General features: G+C 37.3%; 2 protein-coding genes across 3 annotated transcripts in view; one reads left to right on the top strand and one right to left on the bottom strand.

Moving 5' to 3' along the window:
• The window catches only part of LOC134657447 (uncharacterized), a 264,724-nt gene that overhangs the window by 73,953 nt on the left and 167,787 nt on the right, over positions 1–22,984 (bottom strand). The window lies entirely within an intron of this gene.
• On the top strand, positions 699–22,546 carry LOC134657392 (homeobox protein slou). Of its 2 annotated transcripts, XM_063512938.1 has the most exons (4): positions 699–1,557; positions 20,268–20,424; positions 21,183–21,336; positions 22,063–22,546. In XM_063512938.1, the coding sequence occupies exons 1-4, from the start codon at positions 1,278–1,280 to the stop codon at positions 22,309–22,311; spliced, it is 840 nt and encodes a 279-aa protein (XP_063369008.1). In that variant the 5' UTR covers positions 699–1,277; the 3' UTR covers positions 22,312–22,546. The 2 variants fall into 2 exon arrangements, 1 of the variants encoding a protein (XP_063369008.1); XR_010097615.1 differs by lacking the exons at positions 699–1,557; positions 20,268–20,424; positions 21,183–21,336 and adding an exon at positions 21,497–21,578 and having other exon boundaries at positions 22,063–22,187.

Here is a 22,984-nt window from a genome sequence, read left to right as displayed (position 1 = left end):
CTGTGACGCTTGCCGCTCATAGAGCGAAGGATCCTGAACATCATATAGGCGCGTGGTGCGACAAAGTCGAATAGTTTAGGATTGGGAGCCCGAATTCGCTTTGCCTGGGGTGTTCGCTTTACCCGGACTTCCCCTACATGATTCCCGTTGGGGCATCCCACACATTGCCCTTAAACATTTCTTTTGTGCTATGAAAGCCCTAGCCGCGTCACTGGAATTGCCCCATACAAGAAGTCCATATCTTAACTGAGACGCAACATATCCGTGATATGCCATCAGTACTGTGTTCCCACCAGATATGTTGCGAAGTCGTTTCAGAACACACTGCGTCTATATGGTTATATTTACGAGTGTAGGTATATTTCGGGGATCTCGGAAACGGCCGTAACGATTTCGATGAGATTTGCTATATGGGGGTTTTCATGGGGTATGGGGGTATGAGGGGACAAACAATAGATCTAGCTAGGTCTTATCTTTGGAAACTGCGCATTTTTGGGTTTTTAGGTATATGTTTTCCGAGCAAAGCTCGAATCGGTCTCCCAGATATTTGTATTAATTAAATTAAAGGAAAATGGAAGATTTCCCAACTTCGGGCAAGATTCAAACTTGTGATCTTTTGGAACACCGGTCCAAAAAATGCAACTACTACTTTTATCTTATCTTTAAATCATTAACTTACAAATGCGGCTTCATGACAACTGACCACGACCTTTATCTGACAAATAGTTCTAGAATCTGTCGTCTAAAAATCAAGCCTAATAGCCAGTATTGTTTCAGCATTTACGACGCGTGTTGTCAAACAGTTTAACGGCGTCGGCCATTACAAACAGCGCGGCCGCGGACTCCAACCACCGCCTCTAATATTCATAAGTCAATTTCCTGGCCCATTAATACGTAACGAAGTCTCGCAAATGGCCTTATCGCTCGCGCCCGATTACTTGCCGCCGCTCTCTTACATAATTCAGCGTATTAAACGAAATTGTTTAAACCTTATTGCTCGATTACGTCTCCCCACCCCTGGCACGCCTCGGGGCCCGCCGCCAATCGCATCGAAGCCCCCTCCTAGCCCACCGGAGTCCCCGCCTCGCGCGACTCCCGTTTCAGTTGGTACCGAACGCTCCCGATAGACGGACTGGATTACAGTGTCCATACGCTTTACAATATAAACTTTTTTCTAGTGTCATGTGATAGTGCTTTATAAACTAACTTTTTTCAAACTGACTGAGCACGAGACATATATCCAGACAGATGTACAGAGTTTACACATAGGCCTTGCTATGACGATGCTTGCGATGGCGCGAGGGTCAGAAGAAAGGCGAGAGGATGAGGCAGAGGCCGAAGCGGGGGCCGAAGTAGATGTGGTGGGCGTTGAAGAGGCCGCGCCCGTGGATTTAACGAGGAGGCTAGGCCTCACGAGGCCGCCGGAGAGGTCGGCGATTGCGTTTTCAGTAGAGAATATTCTAGACCCTAACAAGTTTACTGGAAGGTCGGAGGTGCCGTTGAGATACGACGAGCAGTATTGGAGGCCGCATTACGATAGAGATGATAGTGATTCAGGTGAGTTATATCATGCAATATTCCTATTGGTCAGTAGGTACAGTCACCTGCAATAATATGTTACCCTTCGAAGACCGTAAAAATATGTGATACGCTCTTAATGGCTCTACAAAGAAAATCCGATAGTGTCAGATATTTTTGCGGCCTTCGTTGTGTAACATATGTATTATTGCAGGTATTGAAATCTAGTAAGTATGTGGATAAATTTAGTAGCTAAGTATTTAAGTACCTATATAGGTAGGTATTAAACTTGGGACTTGTACCTATATTTTAGTTATTTGGTTTAGATACAGTAAGTCCAAATTTTTATGCCAAACAAACTACATACATACAAACATTTTAAATATTAGGTAGATATTACATACCTACTTAACTTAGTACCTAAAACCACATTAGAAAATACAAAGACGAACTTATCCATATGAGAGATCTCTTCGTTATCGGTTAAGCCAAAGATTCAGAACTAAACTAAACATTAAAATTTTACTACAGAAAAAGAAAATTGAAAGGAAAAATCTGGTAACTAAATAAAAATGAAAAGGATTCCAATAAGGGGTAGAATAAGGGTGGATTTTACAAGCATTAGGTAGGGTGCCGCGCTAACCGCGAAGTTAGTTGGATTCTTATTGGATTATATTTATTGTGCGGTAAAAATGTTCCTGTTATTATGAGTAAATAAAAATAGGGGAGAGCAAGCACCTTCCGTACATAATATATTATTATTCTTTGCAAGTATTTTACCTCAATATATGATTTGAAAATTTTAGTTTCATATGAATTGGGTTTTAATAAGAGTACCTATAATAATTATTAAATGTTTTTATAATTATATAACCTCCCTTAAAATATGACAAGAAATAAAATTATTTCCAGATCCGTGGGCTTTAACGTAAAATCTAAGATAGAGTTGCCGGCAACTATATGAGTGCCCGTAACATAATTATTGCCTGCTTTTTTCATATACCGATCTGCTGTATTGCTTTTTTTGATATTAGCTGGTGCTAGTAATAATTGCCAAAAAAGTGGATTTAATGATTAATATTTTTTTAAGCAAATAAAATGTCGCGTATGATCACAATTAATGCGATAAGCTAGTATAAATGTTTTTCAAAAAAAGGAGGCAAATTTGGATAGTTTCACGGTACAGCATAACCGCAAAAAATAAATCCAAAAATAGTTTACATTGTAGGGTACTACACGTTTGCACGCTCACGTTTTTAATTGAGATATCAACTTTGACACGGTACCACTTAAAACGTGCGTATGAAAAACTTAAAATTGATATATTTTACCGCTTATTGATATGCCGCTAAAGCTCAAAATCGTTTAGTATGTTGATTTAAGGAGTGTATTGTATTTTTTGTTAGTAAATAGGTAGTTTAAACTTTAAACGGCGTCACGTACTCAATCTATTTAACAAAGCGGGAGTAATAAGTAATAGGTATTGTTGATTTCAACTACCGGTAATTTTAACGACTCAATTTAAATAGTATACTGATATTATGTGTTAACAGCAGTCTTGTTAATGGTTTTGATTATAGAACGGTAAATTGCTAGATGTTTTTAATGGACTAAAAGTATTTTTTACCTCAGTAGCTCAAACAAGCATGAATAGGCAGTAGGTACTTTATACTGTTCCAATATAGATGGGCAAAATGATTGTTTACCCACTGCGTGTGAAAAATATATTTATTTATTTATTCATAATCAACGCTAGGAGTCTAGGAGTTTTCAACTTTTTATTGAACTCTACGCTTACAATCGTAAATACGAATAACGAGTAGCAAATTTTATAAACTCTTTCGATTAACCTTAGCTCACAATCATCCTTCGTAGCATAAAAAAACTTTGTTCCTTATTTTTGAATTAAGTATTAACTAACTATTAAAAAATGGGTAAATAAGGCTTTACTATATGAAAATATTCTGTAGGTATTTTGAACAATTCGTTTTTTTCGTGTGGAAAATGGAATTCAAACGTCGCGCCGGCGGATCTTTTAAATTGAGTTTTAGAAACGGGGTTAATCGATATAATTATAACATACCGGTATGTAACGGTGTGGTCGGGCCTACTATACGACTTTCTAAACACTTGAGTAAATTTAAGGGGTGACTAATTTATGAATGCGTCAAAATTTGTCAAAAATAATGTTTGTACACACAGATAACGCGTCTAAAGAATGAAACTGTCTGTTATTTCCAACTTCTTGTATTTCTATTACAATAACGTTACACTTAAATATAGAGACTTTTGTTTAAAGTCGTTTTTTAATTGAACGCACGAACGTTCAATCTTAGTGCAATATAACCTCAATTTACGGTACGCTACCATCGGTAACCGATAGATGTAATAAATTATTATAATGTAAATATTTTCCGACTTAAAATAAAGTGATATAACGTTGACTGCTTATTCTCAGCAATGACATCGAGTATTTTGACGTGATAACGTCTTATAAATCGATGAACACCGGTAGCATGCACGAAAAAGTGTCACGTTGTGGACGGATCTCCATGGTAACGTTGTGGACAGATCTCCATGGTAACGTTACGGCCATCCGGTCGGGCCATGTTGATAATAATTCAATTCAATTCATAAATAAACGTATGCATTAATGAAAAATTTAATTAATGTTTTCTTATGACGTTATCACGCAAAATTATCATCCGTAAACCGACTTTACAGACAACCATTTTTTTTATAGTCGGGCTGTAGGTAAGTATCTACTGACGTAGATTTAATACTTGATTAAGCACCTAACTAACGACGGTGATATAACCCAATTGATAATTATTTACGGGTTTACCGTCATCTTGCTTGTTTTGGTTCTGTCACGCCCGTTAAATTGATTTGCTGGAACTGGGAGAACCAATTATATACGTGTACAATAAACTGTTTTTGACAAAAGTTCAGATTTTTAGGGAATTTTTAATAGTTTGATTCAGCTGTTGAACTTGAAGTTGAATTTACAAAATAGTGGTTCTACGGTTGTTGTCACGGTTTCGCGACGGAATAGAGACAGAGTTGGTACACTAATGCCCACTTGCACCATCCCACTAACCCGGGTTTAAACGGTTAAACCGTTAGCCCAGTGTCTAATTGTACTGGTAACCATGGTAACTCAAGGTTTAACCGGTTAACCCTAGGTTAGTGGAATGGTGCAAGTGGGCCTAATACATTTAGAGGGTAAGATGTTGTTTATATTTCGTTTCTTATACATATTTAAATTTGGATAATTATGAACTTTCGCATACTTCTTTATAATATGTTGTTTACGACAAAACCAAACTGTACACCGATAAATCTTTTAAAAACACAAAAATACTTGCTACCTACACCTGACTTTTAATGATGTAATTTAGTTATTGTGTCTCGCGCCAATACATGCACAGACAAGTACAAGCAAAATACACAATCACTGAATGACATCATTTAAAACTTACAATACTTACGTTCGAATTGGCCTGATAGACTGTTTGGTCAGTCAGTCCGGAAACAGTAATGCTGTCAACGGAACAGATGTACATACAAAGGTGGATTCGTTCCCGGTGATTTGATGCTCACATTTTTAAACGTTGTATTTGATCTTTAAAATATAGTCAAACAGATGTCAAAATAATTCATGGAGATTTCAACCTACCAATCCTACCGTCACACAATTTTATGATTTTTTCCGTAAGTCTGAGTCTCGTTCGACCGTTTTTCTATTATAATCGCAAAATGTTGCTTTAAAACCACATTAAATTTGGTGTTTAATACCTATAATTACGACAACCACAAAAATGACATACTTACTTATTTTAATTTTATTCAAAATATACCTATGCCCTTGATTAAACGTGATTTGAACTATATTTCCTAACCTGTAATAGTAAAATAGGCGTCACTAAAGTCAATATAAGTATACTACTTTTAACCGACTTCAATTTCAAGAGTTATGGCCATGTTTTGAAAAAATATACTAGCGGCACGATTTAACGCGACGGTACGAATTTAGTCGACCTTCCCCAAATTTTCTAACTACCTAATATTTATGTGTACAAAGGTCTACGTAGGTATAATATACAGTAGGTACTTATTTTAACTACCCCCGTAAATCCCGTAAAGCAGTTATTGCGAAGCGTCCAAGCTTTAGATCCAATTTGATAACACAGTGCTGCCAAAGCCTTTGATCTGCCCGATGGCTATGGCTACTCGGCCGTAATGTTGCATTTCTGTCGTTTGACAGGGAAACGAAGGGGATGCAACGTATATTAGGTCAACCATGTGAAGAGATCGCTTATCTGCTTATCTGTGAATTATATTGGTTCCGCTATTTGACTGTAGATCACTTGTAGCTATAGGTACAGTCAAGTGTAAAAAGATGGGTGCACACAAAAACTTCGTACTACCGGCGACACGAGCACGCTTGATGAAAAATTATATGGCAGTTAAAAGGTTATTTTTTTTTAAATAAGGTACCTACCTAGTTGTATTGACGTATCATGCAGTGTGCCTTAAATATTGACTGGCGAGGCATTAAGCAAAGCGGTCAGATATGTGGATAGGTAAATATTGTGTACTGAAAATATGTAGTGAAGGAAATATGAGACCTCTCCATCCCTCATGGCTCCTCTACACGATGGGCCAGCGCCGGCCACTCCAAGGAGCCCTCACACAGTAACACACACACTTCAATTTTAAAAGTCTAGGCATAAACTTAGCAAAGAAACGTTATGTACAGTCACCTGTAATAATATATTACACAACAAAGGCCGAAAAAATATCTAACACGTTCTTTTTTACAGAGCCATAAGAGCATGTCACATATTTTTGCGGCCTTCGAAGTGAGGTGACTGTACCTTCTTATTACCTACAAAGAATTTTATTTAATAATATATTATAATAATTATATTTCCACCGCGCCCCTTTTATAACTTGTATCTGACTTACATACTTCAAACAAACTCTATAATAAAACCCGAACTAAATATTTACACAGGCGAACACAATTTGGGCTCCATCGACCTCGTATATTATGCAATGGAATATCGCCCCTGCACCTTCTAGTGATGTACCTCAAATATTTATTTCTTTTAGGATATTTTCAGAAAGAACAGGAATATTTAATGCAAGAACAACGTAAGAAAAATATCTAAATTATGATATTAAACTTCACAGATGGCCAAAACAGCTACCCGTTGGGTCCCACAAATAAGGCCTTACGGTAGACCTCGTCGGAGATGGCGGAACGAGCTTGACGCCTTTGACAGAGACTGGTGGGAGACTTCAGATGATAGGGATACCTACTCGGGGAAGAATAGAAGGGCCTTTGCTCAGCATAATTAAGTTATAGGTCTAAAAGACTTAATACTATCCGATATTGACCGGCTAAGAGTAGTGTGGACATAGGAGGTTTTTTTTGAGAAATAGTGGGTGTGTTTCAAACTATGATACTTAATTATTTACAGCTAACAATTACAAAATAGCTTTCGAGAATTATTTTAAAAGTAGTTTATTTATAAATAATCCCAGGAATAAATAAAAACAATTCATTCTTGTGACACCTATTTAAGTACCTACTCACAAAAGAAAAATTGACATGACATGTAACTTTTGAGCGAATATTTTGAAAATTCAACATTCCACATTCCTTATTTCTCCTTTACCGAGGATTTATTAGGTAGAAATATTCTCTAGAACATCCCATCACTACTCGTATAATATGCAACGGAAAATCGCCCCTGCACCTTAAAACCTCACCAACCCGCAAACACTGAAAATAAGAACACGAATCTGCTTGCCCGACGATTGGTCGACAGAGCGAGACAACACACACGTCTAGTAAGGCTAGAGAGAGACGGGGATTACCGACCCTTTGCGCACCAATCCGTGAAATTAGACTCGTCTAAACGAATCTAACGATTATTTTATTATCCTTTTTGCGCTAAGATTTGTTCCTTGCTCAGTCAAATAAAAAGAAAAGGTGAGTAAGCGAGGGTCAAGCGTCTCGCGTTTAGGAGCGGCCTATTTGCCGGGTGTTTAGGCAGGAGAGCAATGACCGCTCCTGTAAGGCGCCGGGGCGGCAAATTTTCTGCGTATATGGCATTTCTCGACTTAAACACTAAACTTTTGTATTTTGTGAAATGATTTGTCTATTTTTGAAATGCATTTTATCATATTGGACCAAGAAAGCAGGGAAAATTTAAATTATAGAGCCAGATCAAGCTGAGAGCCAAGAGCCTGATGATCAATGACAATATGTGGGAGTGGCATTTCTCGTTCTTTTTTCAAAGAAACGCGTTTTTAATTTCTGTTCCACAAAGCAGGCTTGTGCGTTATAAAACTCAAAATGCTATCTTTAAAACAACTTAAACATTACGGGTCACTGACTTGTCCCAGCAAAGTGATAAGTCCCGCAAATCCGTGAATAGTGATTTTGTGTGCGTGAAGTGTGCTTCTGTGGGAAATGGTTTTATTTGACAGAATCTGAAAGTTTATCCATGTTAATGTAAGTTTTCCTACTATATGTAACTTGGTTGCTATGTGCGTCTCCATAATGCCTCGCCTACGGTAAGCGTCACAGTCACATTAGAATAAGCGAGGATCGTCTCGCGTTTATGAGCGGCCTATTTGCCGGGTGTTTAGGCAGCAGGAGAGGTATATGGATGGCCGGTAAGGCGTTGGGGCGGCAAATTTTCTGCGTATATGCTTTGAAATCTCATATATTCGAACTAAACTTAAACTATTTACCTGACCGGTGCATCTTTCTTATTAGGAATTATGCGGTATTGTTTTGTCATATAAAATATCCAGGTTAGGATCCACGAAAAGTACCTAACATTTCTCCCACGCGCTGTACATTAAGGGGCCCACTGATTAGCAGTCCGGCAGACGATATCGGCCTGTCAGTTGTTCGGAGCTGTCAACTTTTTGTTCTAACTGACAGACCGATACCGTCCGGCGAACTGTTAATCAGTGGCCCCTTTAGGTATTTTGGGTTCCTTCAGGCCCCGTCATTTTGCGTTGTACTAAACTAGTAAACACCGCTGTTTGGCGTTTAAAATCACCCAAAAACGTAACTCAGCCACAAATTAGCATTCGGTGCGCGCGGAGCATTTTCACCTAATTTCCCCCGTAATTAAAAAGTCACCGGAAGTAAGCCGTTCGTTAACAACTTTCGGAGTAATAAATACTTTGACGTTCGCTCCAGGGTGCTCGGAAGTTTGTAAGGGTTGAGAAACGATCTTTGTTTGTTTTTAGGAATATTTCGAATGGGGGAAGTAGATTTTGATATCGCGAAAGGAAAGCGCTGAAATAGGCGACGAAAAACATTTTGACCGCAATAGAATACCTACTATGCAATGACATACGGACGTACATGATGTAGGTAACGAAACTGTGAAAAAGCTATTGTTTATAGCTCAACATTGTTTCTTGTGGTAGATAACTTATAGTTTTTCAGACGTCCGTCGGCTGTTTTTTTGCCAGACTTAGCATGTCGAACATTTCTCCTTCTTCTTCTTTGTCCCCTTATCCCAGTTTATCTGGGGTCGGGTCTTCCCGTACATTTGCGCCAAAGAATTCTATTTCGGGTTGTCTGTGGGTTAATGTTCTGCTTCTGGATCTCTCTTTGCACGTTAGACCTCCATGTAGAAGGTGGCCTGCCTTGTCCCTTCGGCTGTTCTGGGAAATTGAGGACCCGTTTTATGGGATGAGTTTCTTGACGCCTCATTACGTGCTCGTATTAATTCCCTCTGTCTATGTTTGAAATGAGATAGTCCTTTCACAAACTATACCTAAGAATTCGCCTTTTTTGCTCACCGCATCGAAGTAATGCTTAAATGGTAGAACACACATAGATAATTTTATAATTTCAAGTCGGAATAATTATATTGCGCTATTTTACAGTCAGCGTCAAAAGTAGCACATCAAACTACGCCTCAAAAGTACATATAGGTATTTATTTATTATCTATGTTCAGTAGAGTACATAAATCTAGCTATAGAGCAGCTTGCTAGCGTCCCTCTTTCTCAAGTATTCATAAAGCTTTATCTACACAGAAGCCTTCCTTCAAAGTCGAATACAAACATCAATCACAACTACCAAGCACCGTGACAGCAAACTGCCTGCCGACGATACTCACAATCAGACCCAACCGCACCCACCCTTGTAATCGAGACGCTTTATTAATTACAAACTTGGACCGCAACCCCCTTCTTCCACTCCCAAAACAATATTCAGTCTTAACACCAAAACTTAAGGTTAAGAATCCCCCAACCAGCCTTTATCTTTTGGGCGTAAGCATTCTCAACAATGCTTTAATATAAACCGGAGCTATTTTCAACCATGCGTCTTTTGATTTAAGGTTACATTTGGAACGGGGAAGGAAAGCAAACAGACGATCAATTTGTTAAATGAAGAAAATGGCGAAGTGTAATTTGGGTCCCATGTTAGCAGTTACGCTGAGCGGTATGAACGCTTTTGAGTTAATTTGTACGTTGCTCCATCGATTTGCAGACTGAGACGATTACTGGAACTAGTGTTTGACGGCCACGGGTTTATGTCAAGGAAATGAGCTCTCATTTCGTCTTCTTGTCTCCCTTTAACCCTTTAACACGACCAACATCATCTTGTAGTTTTTCATTCATTCAACATCAATTATTTGGCGATGAGGCATAATCCTGGTTTTTAGGGTTCCGTAGCCAAATGGCAAAAAACGGAACCCTTATAGATTCGTCATGTCTGTCTGTCTGCCCGTCTGTCCGTCTGTCCGTCTGTCCGTCCGTATGTCACAGCCACTTTTCTCCGAAACTATAAGAACTATACTGTTGAAACTTGGTAAGTAGATGTATTCTGTGAACCGCATTAAGATTTTCACACAAAAATAGAAAAAAAACAATAAATTTTTGGGGTTCCCCATACTTCGAACTGAAACTAAAAAAAAATTTTTTCATCAAACCCATACGTGTGGGGTATCTATGGATAGGTCTTCAAAAATGATATTGAGGTTTCTAATATAATTTTTTTCTAAACTGAATAGTTTGCGCGAGAGACACTTCCAAAGTGATAAAATGTGTGTCCCCCCCCCTGTAACTTCTAAAATAAGAGAATGATAAAACTAAAAAAAATATATGATGTACACTACCATGTAAACTTCCACCGAAAATTGGTTTGAACGAGATCTAGTAAGTAGTTTTTTTTTTTATACGTCATAAATCGCCTAAATACGGAACCCTTCATGGGCGAGTCCGACTCGCACTTGGCTGCTTTTTTTAAATCTTGATCGTTAAAGCTACATATAGATATATGTATCTATGTAAGAATATATTAGTGAACGCTGAACTGAATGGCTACTTTCACTACATTGTATAAAACAAAATCGCTTTCCGCTGTCTGTCTGTCCCTATGTATACTTAGATCTTTAAAACTACGCAACGGATTTTGATGCGGTTTTTTTTAAATAGATAGAGTAATTCAAGAGGAAGGTTTATGTATTATTTGTTAACCCGTGCGAAGCCGGGGCGGGTCGCTAGAATGTACCGACCTAATATGGCAAACATGACCACTCTACAACATCATCTTGTAGTTTTTCATGAATTCAACATCATTTTGTATCTTTTCTTATTAATCTTTTTGGACTTTAACGAGGCGAAGAGGCATAATCCTGTTTTTTTAATCTTGATCGTTAAAGGGTTAACCCTATATAGATATACTAGCTGTTGCCCGCGACTTCGTACGCGTGGATTTGTATATTGGTGGTTATATATTCTACATTAGCTTAGAACATTATGCAGCAAAAGATCGCAGTAGGACGGTTAATCATTTGTTAATTATTAATATTACAACGCATGATACTTGTCTTTCACAACCTACGAAGCTTCAAGCCCCTAACTGAATAAAATTGTTCTCGTATAATCCCTCTCAACCAGAAGATTTTCATGTCCTCTATTTAATAAAACCTACTACTTAACTACCTATTTACGAAGTTTGAAGTTCCTAGCTTTAAATCAAATTTGAACCCTATACAAACTTTCAACCCCTTTTTAACCATTATAGGGGATGAATTTTTAAAAACGCTGAAATTACTTTTCTTGTATTTTAATAATATGCCCATATACAAAGTTTACAACGATTCAAGTCCCGCACTCAAATGAATGTTTGACCTCCATACAAATCTTCAACCCCTTTTTCACCACCATGGGGATGAATTATCAAAAACTCTGAAATTAGTTTTCTTCTCTTTTGATGAAATACCTTTTTACGAAGTTTCAAGTTTGTTTGCAACTTTACAAACTTTCAACCCCCTTTCGACCCTTTAAGAGATGAATTTTAAAAACGCTGAATTTACTTTTCTCGTATTTTAATAAAATGCCATTTTACAAAGATTCAAGCCCCGCACTCACAAAAATGTTTGATCTCCATACAAACTTTTTACCCTTTTTCACCACTTTAAGAGATGAATTTTCAAAAACGCTGAAATAAGTTTTCTTCTTTTTTAATAAAAGTTCCTAGCTTAAAATAAAATGTGAACCCCATAAAAACTTTCAACCCCTTTTTAACCCTTTTAAGGGATGTACTTTTAAAAACGCTGAAATGACTTTTCTTGTATTCTAATAAATGCCTCTGTACAAAAATTCAAGCCCCGCACTCACAAAAATATCTGATCTCCATACAAACTTTCAACCACTTTTTCACCACCTTCAGATATGAATTTTCAAAAACGCTGAAATTAGTTTTTTTTTCAGTTTTAATTTAATACCTTTTTACGAAGTTTCAAGTTCATAGCTTAAAATAAGATTTGAAACCCGTACAAACTTTCAACCCCTTTTTAACCCTGTAAGGGGATGAATTTTACAAAACGCTAAAACTACTTTTCCTGTCTTCTAATAATATCCCCAAATCCAAAGATTCAAGTCCCGCGCTCGACAAAATGTTTGATATCAATACAAACTTTCAACCCCTTTTTCACCACCTTACAGGATGAATTTTCAAAAACGCTGAAATTAGTTTTCTTGTATTTTAATTTAATACCCTTTTACGAAGTTTCAAGTTCCTAGCTTAAAATAAAATTTGATACCCGTACAAATTTTCAACCCCTTTTTAACCCTGTTAGGGGATGAATTTTACAAAACGCTGAAATTACTTTTCCTGTCTTCTAATAATATCCCCAAATACAAAGACTCAAGTCCCGCGCTCGAAAAAATGTTTGATATCAATACAAACTTTCAACCCCTTTTTCACCACCTTACAGGATGAATTTTCAAAAACGCTGAAATTAGTTTTCTTGTATTTTAATTTAATACCTTTTTACGAAGTTTCAAGTTCCTAGCTTAAAATAAAATTTGATACCCTTACAAACTTTCAACCCCTTTTTAACCCTGTTAGGGGATGAATTTTACAAAACACTGAAATTACTTTTCCTGTCTTCTAATAATATCCCCAAATACAAAGACTCAAGTCCCGCGCTCGAAAAAATATTTGATATCCATACAAATTTTCAACCCCTTTTTCACCACGTTAGGGGATGAATTTTCAAAAACGCTGAAATTACTTTTCTTATCTTCTAATAATATCCCCAAATGCAAAGATTCAAGTCCCGCGCTCGAAAAAATATTTGATATCCATACAAACTTTCAACCCCTTTTTCACCATCTTAGGAGATGAATTTTCAAAAACGCTGAAATTAGTTTTCTTGCATATTAAAAATATATCTTTTTACGAAGTTTCAAGTTCTTAGCTTAAAATAAAATTTGAACCCTATACGAATTTTCAACCCTTTTTTAACCCTGTTAGGGGATGAATTTTACAAAACGCTGAAATTACTTTTCCTGTCTTCTAATAATATCGCCAAATGCAACGATTCAAGTCCCGCGCTCGAAAAAATATTTGATATCCATACAAACTTTCAACCCCTTTTTCACCACCTTAGGGGATGAATTTTCAAAAACGCTGAAATTAGTTTTCTTGTATTTTAATTTAACACCTTTTTGCAAAGTTTCAAGTTCCTAGATCAAAATAAAATTTGCACCCCAAGACGAACTTTCATCCCATTTTTAACCCCCTTAGTGGTTGAATTTCCAAAAACGTTGCAATTACTTTTTTTTTGTAATCGGCTATTATGCCTTTCTCAGAAGTTTCAAAGCATTTGTAATGGATTCAAACTTTCAACCCCTTTTTAACCCTGTTAGGGGATGAATTTTCAAAAACGCTGAAATTATTTTTCCTGTCTTATAATAATATCCCCATATACAAAGTTTCAAGTCCCACTCTCACAAAAATATTTGATCTCCATACAAACTTTCAACCCCTTTTTCACCACCTTGGGGGATGAATTTTCAAAAACGATGAAATTAGTTTTTTTGTATTTTAATTTAATACCTTTCTGCAAAGTTTCAAGTTCCTAGATCAAAATAAAATTTGCACCCCAAGACGAACTTTCATCCCCTTTTTAACCCCCTTAGGGGTTGAATTTCCAAAAACGTTGCTATTACTTTTTTTTGTAATCGGCTATTATGCCTTTCTAAGAAGTTTCAAAGCATTTGTAATGGATTCAAACTTTCAACCCCTTTTTAACCCTGTTAGGGGATGAATTTTCAAAAACGCTGAAATTACTTTTCCTGTCTTATAATAATATCCCCATATGCAAAGTTTCAAGTCCCACACTCACAAAAATATTTGATCACCATACAAACTTTTAACCCCTTTTTCACCACCTTGGGGGATGAATTTTCAAAAACGCTGAAATTAGTTTTCTTGTTTTTTAATATAATACATTTTTACAAAGTTTCAAATTCTTAGCTTAAAATAAAACTTGTTCCCCATACAACCTTTCATCCCCTTTTTAACCCCTTAGGGGTTGAATTTTTCAAAATCGCTTCTTATCTCTTGTACACTTTATAAATGCAACCTAGTGTGCAAATTTCAACTTTCTATCTTTTGTAGTTTCGGCTCTGCGTTGATGAATCAGTCAGTCAGTCAGTCAGTCAGGACACTTGCATTTATATATATAGATCTATGTAAGAGTATGTTAGTGTAAGCTAAATAGGTAGGTGGGTAGTTATTCGTGATCGTGTGAGTAGGAAAATGCGAATTAATTTCTCTTAATTGGTTAAAGTAATGACTTAATTTGGGACAATCCGTGTGATCGAGAAGGGAACATCTCGTTAAACTGAACATACGTTTGGAAAAGGATTATTAATCCATCATGGAATATTTCGGTAATGTTACAAAGCTTTTTCAGGATTTTTTACGTGTTATGATAACGGTGAAAGTGAATGGTTTTACAAAATCCAGGAGCTGACGCCAGAATTAAAACACATTCGAGGATTCCTAGTTGTCACAGGACTATAGTTTGTCAAAGGACTGTCTCATTTCAAACATAGACAGAGAGAATCATACTATCTTTGTCTCACTAGCACCCAAAAGAAAAGGATGAGTGTAGTTCTTTTTGTTCCTATTTACTGACAATTTGGTTTGACCAACTATAGCGTCCTTTTGCTAACTGTGCTTTACTGGCAACTCTCTAAACTCAGCTCACAGTGAAGCCTATTGTCTGCTTTAATTTAAGCCCATTGCCGCCAGGCAATTCCCACTTCAACAAATCATCAAACGACTCTCCAAATCTCAGCAATCAAACTCAGCGTTTCAACTCTGCCAATTCTAGAAGTCTATCCCTGTCGCTCTTGCACAATTCTGACAGAGATGCATGTATGAATTTCGATCGCGACGGTACCCCTGTCGACGCCTCACGGGGACTCTATGGCTTGTGAGTTGTGAGGTAAACCCGACGGGGAGTTAAGCCTACAAATGTCTGCTTGTTGACAACGGGGGATAGAGTATCTCTCAGCCTTGTACTCCTTGTAGGGATCATGGTGCATGTTGATACATGCTTTATTTGAATTGCGTGCAACTGTCACTTTGTTAGTTTGTAATCTTTGAGACTTACAGGGCCAATTCGAACGTGCACTGCATGGTCTGCATGACATCAAATCGATATTGGGTTCCTATCAGTTAGCTGTTATTCGCACGGGCGTCTCGCTCTCACTTTATATACCGAAATAAGAAATAAACATAATACCTATATAAAAACTTTATGTCTAGGTAGGGGGCCATAGGTCATAGTATAAAACAAAGTCGTTTCCCGCTGTCTGTCAGTCCCTATTGTATGCTTAGATCTTTTAAAACGGATTTTGATGCGGTTTTTTTAATAGGTAGATAGAGTGATTCAAGAGGAACGTTTATGTATAATTTGTTAACCCGTGCGAAGCCGGGGCGGGTCGCTAGTATTATATGTATAAAAAGAAGAAGAACGTTTTGTACAAACTTCACAGTGATAAGGCCAATACAAGAATTTTCAGGAAAAATTAACCCTTAACTTAATCTAACTAACCATCAAAGTACTCTTCAGATGAGAGATTGATCAAATAGGTGGCCAGACTTTTTGCTCTTGCACGGTTCCTATTTGGCACGATCAATTAACAAGATATGCGTGCGCGCACGCACGACAGACAGATCGCCGCCATATTTATTTGTTTTGATTGTTACGCGGCGGCGCCACTGATTTACTAGTAGAGTTTCGATTTTATGCAACAAGATAACGGATATCGGTTGACCCTGGAGAGAAGAAAATCCTAGAGTGTCCTTTTATTTTTACATAAACGCATTCTTTTTAACAATAAACATTTATTAAATGAGTTAACAAATATAAAACTGCACCTTTTCACATTTTACTTTTTTGACGTGTTTAGGAAGATATACTGCAATTGATTTCAACGTAATTAACAGATTTCTTTCTGCAGTCACGGAGAGTACTACCTATGGCGTCATTTCTTTTGAAATGGACAGAAATTAATTATTTAAACGTATATAAACGTATAATACCTACAACGACAACAATGTAAGCAGCTCTATGATATGATTGTTGTTTACGGTAAAATGTTGCCAGTGTCTAAAAACTCATGTTAAATAGGTTAGGTAGGTACTTATTTTACCTACAGGATTTATGGTTTACGTATCAATTTTCGTGCCACGTCTATTATAGGGGTAGTTACTAGATATATGTATTATTGTTACAGTTGGTCAAGCAAAACTTGTCAGTAGAAAAAGGCGGCAAATTCGAAAAATGTAGGCGCGAAGGGTTATCGATCCATAGAAAATTTGAATTTTGCCCCTTTTTCTACTGACAAAGTTGTTTGATAGACTATAGTTTATTTTATCCTGATTTCCCTTTGCAAAAAAGTCTGTTAGAAAAATCAATTCAAATGTGTACCAATAAATCCTCCGCAACATTTAGCGAAATCCAATTAAGCGTCTTTGTTAAGAAAAGCTATAAACACATCATCATTTACTGCTTTTAAAGGACTCCGGCCTAAGCAGTCGAGTTTGCGCCTTATATCCATCAACATGACTTTTACTCATCCCACACCAAACGGTCCTAAAACAAAATCCATTCCATCCCATTTTCGACTTTAAACTTTAACATTAAGGTTTAAATTACCATAAATTCCCTCAGTTAATTAAGTCGTTTTGGTTTGTCAGTCGCGACATCTGCTCGTAATTATATCGCGTTAATTCGTGTCGGATGACTCTGGACAATCAGTTTAGTGTTGAACAGTCGTAAATACGTTTGTATGAAGCGCTTAACTTTAAACATTATTTATATCCCACTTAAGTGTACAATCGATTGAAAATATTGAGTCTTTTTTGACAATCGCATTAACCAATGTAATTTTAACTATAATAACTTAGCTTTAAGGTATGTTTTAGCGTGTCATATTTGGTAGTTACATTCTTTCGCTGGATGTATAGAAGTACAGTTTCCGATATGTTTTTGTTTGTTTAACAAAGTTTCGGATCTGTGATATTATGAGCTGCTGAAAGGAGTGTCGAAGCGAAGTGGTTAACACTTTTAGCAGAATTTATAGAAATGTCGTAAAATTGCAATGTTACTGTCTCACCTCAAGCAATGGGTTGTCAACTTGTCAGTCCTTTGAGGGCCTTGCCACCATGACAATCATAGTTACATCGATAAATCCCAAACAAATTCTTCTACCGATTAATATTATTGTAGTCTCTTATCTATGGTTATTAAAATAAAAGTTTTTAATCCCATGTATGCTTTATGAAATAAATTATGTAGGTACTAAGTATTTTTCAAGTAAAAAAATATTGCTATAGAAGAGAGAGAGAATATAAATGTTCTAGTTGCGTTAATTTCGGTCACATATATATGTACCTATTAGAACAAATTAAATTATTTTCAGAAAATATTTTAAGTTGTTTTTATTTCAAGTAGACACACTACTATATAAATTATAAACTTTAAATAAATGTCATATACTAAGAAAAAGTGACCAAGGCCTCCAGTGCCCCAGGCTGGAATCGAACCAGCGTCCTCTGCTATCGCGGCAGGTGCCTGTGCCATTCGGCCACTGGGCCACAGCGGCATAGGTCGATAGCAGAGGACGCTGGTTCGATTCCAGCCTGGGGCACTGGAGGCCTTGGTCACTTTTTCTTAGTATATGACATTTATTTAAAGTTCACATGTATATGAAAAAATGTATAATTATATGTATATATATATTTATATACGCAGAAAACTTATATTATATAGTCTGTCAAGTAATTTCCGTCAGTGGAAAAGAGCGGCAAATTAAAAATGTAAGCGCGAAGGGTTATCGTCCCATCGAAAATTTGAATATCGCGCCTTTTTCTACTGACACAGTTGTTTGACAGGCTATATATATCTACGTAAATGACGTTAAAAGCCGTCAATTTAGCGACCATCTCGCACACTAAGTGCCCGACACCATTTCACTAATTTTATTATTCCGCAGAACAACTCTGTCGTAAATTATATTTTAATGTTTCCGGACGTAAGAAATTTGCTGCCAATGTTGCCACATCAAAAATTAATAGCCGTTTTAAAACTATTTCGCATACAACACCGTGGCGCGAGCAGGAAACGGAAATGTCTATTATATCATCTTAAAAACATGAAAATTTTATGAAAACGAGATTATGAGGAAACGATAAAATTTAAGAAATATTCGTTTTCCGACGCGTGTTTAGTTTTCATTATTGGAATGATAATAAATCTATTTGTGAAGTATTTTAATGGCGCTGACAAAACACTGTGTGAATTAAAGAGTTTAGGGATTTGCATTTATGAACAGGATGGGATTATAAGATTTTTCCTGTTGTTGATAGCTGACACGACGCATAAACTATTATATAATTAAATGTCTGATTTCTAGGTTAACATTTTTAGCGAGAGCAGTTTTCCCGAGCTATTATTGTTTAGAAGCATGCTAAAATTGCTGAACTGCTAAAGAAGTTGTCAAACAAAGTTAATCCGTCCGTTCGATCCATTCAAAACATTTGATTGAAAATCTTAGGCTTAGAGTATACGCCATTCACAGTTTGAAATTTGCATATAATTAATTAACCAAAATAATGGTAACACGGATAAAAATTGATCTTAGAATCACAGGTAGATCTATACGGATATAAGGAGAGGTAGAGTCGTTAACACAAACCTGTGGTTTTATAATATGCCAACGTGCTATCAGGGCTCGGAACCGGTTTTTTTTGTAAAACTGAAAATAGCCCAATATTTTTAATTATTTTATGCTCTTCACGTAGGACTGAATCATGTATTTAGGTAACAACTTCGTATTATTAAATTGTCCCATTAAAAATTAAATAATATTTTTTTTGTTTTTTTTTTTTTTTATTATTAGAGATAGGTAAGCATTTGACCACAATCTTACCTGATGGTAAGGGCCGATGCAGTCTAGGATGGAACATGCTTACCTAAAACATGTCTATTCACTCTCGATTTAAAAAGATCCAAGTTATAGTGGATTGGGAATAGATTTGCAGGAAGTGAATTCCACTCCTTAGCCGTTATATAATTATACCGGTATTTTTTGTATGAAGAAAAAACCGGTTCCGAGCCATGCGCGCGATACACATTTTCACAACTCGAGGGCTGAGTGGTGAATGGCTCAGGCCGCGTAGCCAACGTGCCAATCGCTCACGCTCCGTAGCGATCGAAACGTAACTGTCACTGTCGCACTAACATGGAAGAGTGATAGAGAGACACAAAGCGTTTCGTTGTCGAAGCGATAGCGATTGTCAGCTTGGCTAGGCCGGCAGACAAGATAAAAGAGTAGGTACTCATGTTTCTGTGCGTTCGAATTCATCTTGTCATGAAGTCACAGTTTTGTCAGAGGGCCTACCGCGAACCACGTTCGTCGTGTTGCCTCTCTGGCGCACTTGTGAATTCGTACTTAAGTGTGACAGGGTGGTAACACGTCGAACGTGGTTCGCGGTAGGCCCTCTGATCCTACCTCTATCTATCAGTCAATTTACTTGCCAAAGCGCCCATTGTCAGGGCAATAGTAATATTGAACGAAGTCTCCGCCAAAATAGATATAGATATTTAACTGCACTCTGAGTGAATTCACAAAGATAACAAGCCGGCAATTATGTTATCTGCCAAATATTTAGTTATAGTCTGTTTTTCACTGTAATATTTTTAAGTGTGTTAATTTTTTGTTTTTATGTAATACATATCACGTATTGGATTACTCTGTAAAGTGGTATTGTATAGTTGATTATAAAATAAATAAATAAAATAAATGAATTTTGTGGGTCCCTACCTTGAAAAGGTGACTGCTATTACTCCCATGTCATAAAATAAATATTAATTTTCCTTGTTGCAGTCAACCAGCAGCATTCAGACCTGGAGACAGATGAGGTGGAAACAGACGACCAGACGTCTAACATGGACGATGACCTCCTCACGCAGTCAGACCTCGATGAGAACGGAGACCCCAAGAGCCCTAGCTCCAAGAAGGGGAAGTCCGGTTCTTCTAGTAGGTTAGTCTTGTTTTTTTAATATATTTTTTACTAGCGACCCGCCCCGGCTTTGCACGGGTTAACAAATTATACATAAACCTTCCTCTTGAATTACTCTATCTATTTAAAAAACCGCATCAAAATCCGTTGCGTAGTTTTAAAGATCTAAGCATACATACGGACAGACAGACAGCGGGAAGCGACTTTGTTTTATACTATGTACCTACTACCTATAGTGATGAAGAACCTTGATATTCTTTTAAAGAATGCCACTCATGGAGGCGGTAAAGTTGAGGGTCGGTTGAGGTGATCGAATTGGATCGAACACATTTAAAATTGTGTCGGCTTGGGAACTCGACCTTTACTTGAAGTAGCTTAACTGGTAAAGCAAGCGTGTTTCGGTAAGGCGTATCGATATAGAGTTCAATTCAACTCCCATTGCGATATTTTTTCAGGTTTCGATTTTTGTTTGAGTTACTAATCTTAATATTTGGTAGCCCATGATGTTAAGGGTATTGCATCTTTGTACAATGTTATTCTTTTTGAGGAAATAGCCCCAGAGTAAATACAAGGCACATATTATGTATATGAAATCAGACTGTTTGGACGACTACGATGCCTAAAGGATGACTCACGTTAGACCGGGCCGTGTCCGGGGCCTATTTACGTCACTCAGTTATTAAATTTAAAATTGCAATTTGATTGTCTTTGCTGACCCGATGACCCGGGATGCATTGTGAACCATAAACCCACACTAACCTTTTTTCCAATTGTTGTAGGGACAGCAAAGGCGGCACGAAGCCGCGGCGCGCGCGCACCGCCTTCACGTACGAGCAGCTGGTGTCTTTGGAGAACAAGTTCAAGACCACGCGCTACCTGTCCGTGTGCGAGCGGCTTAATCTGGCGCTGAGTCTGAGCTTGACTGAAACTCAGGTGAGTCTTATAGCGTGTTCAAGTATAAGTATAACTAGTGTCCTTGCAGTACAAGACCACGCGCTACCTGTCCGTGTGCGAGCGGCTTAATCTGGCGCTGAGTCTGAGCTTGACTGAAACTCAGGTGAGTCTTATAGCGTGTTCAAGTATAACTAGTCTCCTTGCAGTACAAGACCACACGCTACCAGTCCGTGTGCGAGCGGCTTAATCTGGCGCTGAGTCTGAGCTTGACTGAAACTCAGGTGAGTCTTATAGCGTGTTCACGTATAACTAGTCTCCTTCCAGTGCAAGACCACGCGCTACCTGTCCGTGTGCGAGCGGTTTAATCTGGCGCAGAGTTTGAGCTTGACCGAAACTCAGGTTAGTGTTGCATAAATCTCTAATCCAACTGCAAGTAGCACTGTACAATACAATAAATATAAAATTCGCTACAAAAAAGTACAAAGACAAGATCGGGTGTTAAATAAGACCCTATAAACAGAATAAAATAGGCGTTACAACGATATTTAATACAGTGGACACATTGGTAATCCAGAAATCCCGAGTTCGATTCCCGGGCTGTACCCACCTATACTTTTAAATAATTCTCTCTTTACTACATAAACTGACAAAGCATAATAAATACACACACATATTATGACCGAATTTTGGAAAAGGGCATTCTGTTACCTACTCCCACTTTCTTTCATTTAAGTACAAAAATCTGTAATTTGCCTATCTCCACAGGTAAAAATCTGGTTCCAAAATCGCCGCACGAAATGGAAAAAGCAGAACCCAGGCATGGACGTCAATAGTCCGACCGTACCCCCACCCCCTGGAGGGGCCTTCCCATCCGGGGCTTACCCTGGAGGGTTACTCTACTCTCACGGGGTCCCGTACCCCTTCACCGGCCCTGGACCCTACGCGCCATACTTCCACCATCTAGCCGCCAACCACCACCATACCCATGGGTCCCTAGGACACTCCCACACGTGATTATGGGCGCGCCCAGGGTCCCAGGACCTTAGGGATAAGGAAGACGAACCTAATTAACTAGTGTTATGGAATTAGTGCAATTGTGTTTAAGTGAATGACTCGATTGTGATACGTATATTTTAAGATAGTTTTAATTTTCAGTGTTCAAGCGGCAGTGGTCATGATAAATAACATTATTTGAGATATTCTCTTAGGTGAAAGATGTGACCAAGTCCTAAGAGTATTCAACTTCGATTCATTTCGATTATCTTGATATTACCATTTTTAAAATCAAATTCGTATTATATTCTACGTTTCTAAAAGTAAAGGGTTAAGATTTAAAATACAATATAAACATTTCATTTTGTCACAGCATTTTATTGAAAACAAGAGATTAAAAAATTAAAAATATGTACTAAATACACCGGTTTTAAAACCTACATAAAACATCGATTTAATTAAAATGCATGATATTGCCTCTCGTATTTGCCTTGTAAATATTGTAAAATATGTAAATAGTGTTTACGATTCTTGTAATTATTGTAAGTTTATTTTTATTTATAATTGCTATGTGCCAAAATATTACATAAGTATAAGGTTTTTTTTTTCATGATTGCATATTTTATATTGTAACAGTGCTGAATTAAAATCATAGACTACGAGTACAATTATTGATGTTCATACTCTGACTGAA

The sequence above is a fragment of the Cydia amplana genome, chromosome 20 (assembly GCF_948474715.1).
Source record: "Cydia amplana chromosome 20, ilCydAmpl1.1, whole genome shotgun sequence".
Taxonomy (NCBI): domain Eukaryota; kingdom Metazoa; phylum Arthropoda; class Insecta; order Lepidoptera; family Tortricidae; genus Cydia; species Cydia amplana.
Note: the sequence above shows the minus strand (reverse complement) of the source record. Positions and strands in the feature narration are given on the sequence as shown.

Excerpts from the sequence above, each read along its gene's own strand:
- LOC134657392 (XM_063512938.1), top strand. The coding sequence starts at position 1,278 with ATGACGATGCTTGCGATGGCGCGAGGGTCAGAAGAAAGGCGAGAGGAT. Across the intron at positions 1,558-20,267 it reads TAGAGATGATAGTGATTCAG|TCAACCAGCAGCATTCAGAC; the intron begins GTGAGTTATATC and ends TCCTTGTTGCAG. Across the intron at positions 20,425-21,182 it reads AAGTCCGGTTCTTCTAGTAG|GGACAGCAAAGGCGGCACGA; the intron begins GTTAGTCTTGTT and ends CAATTGTTGTAG.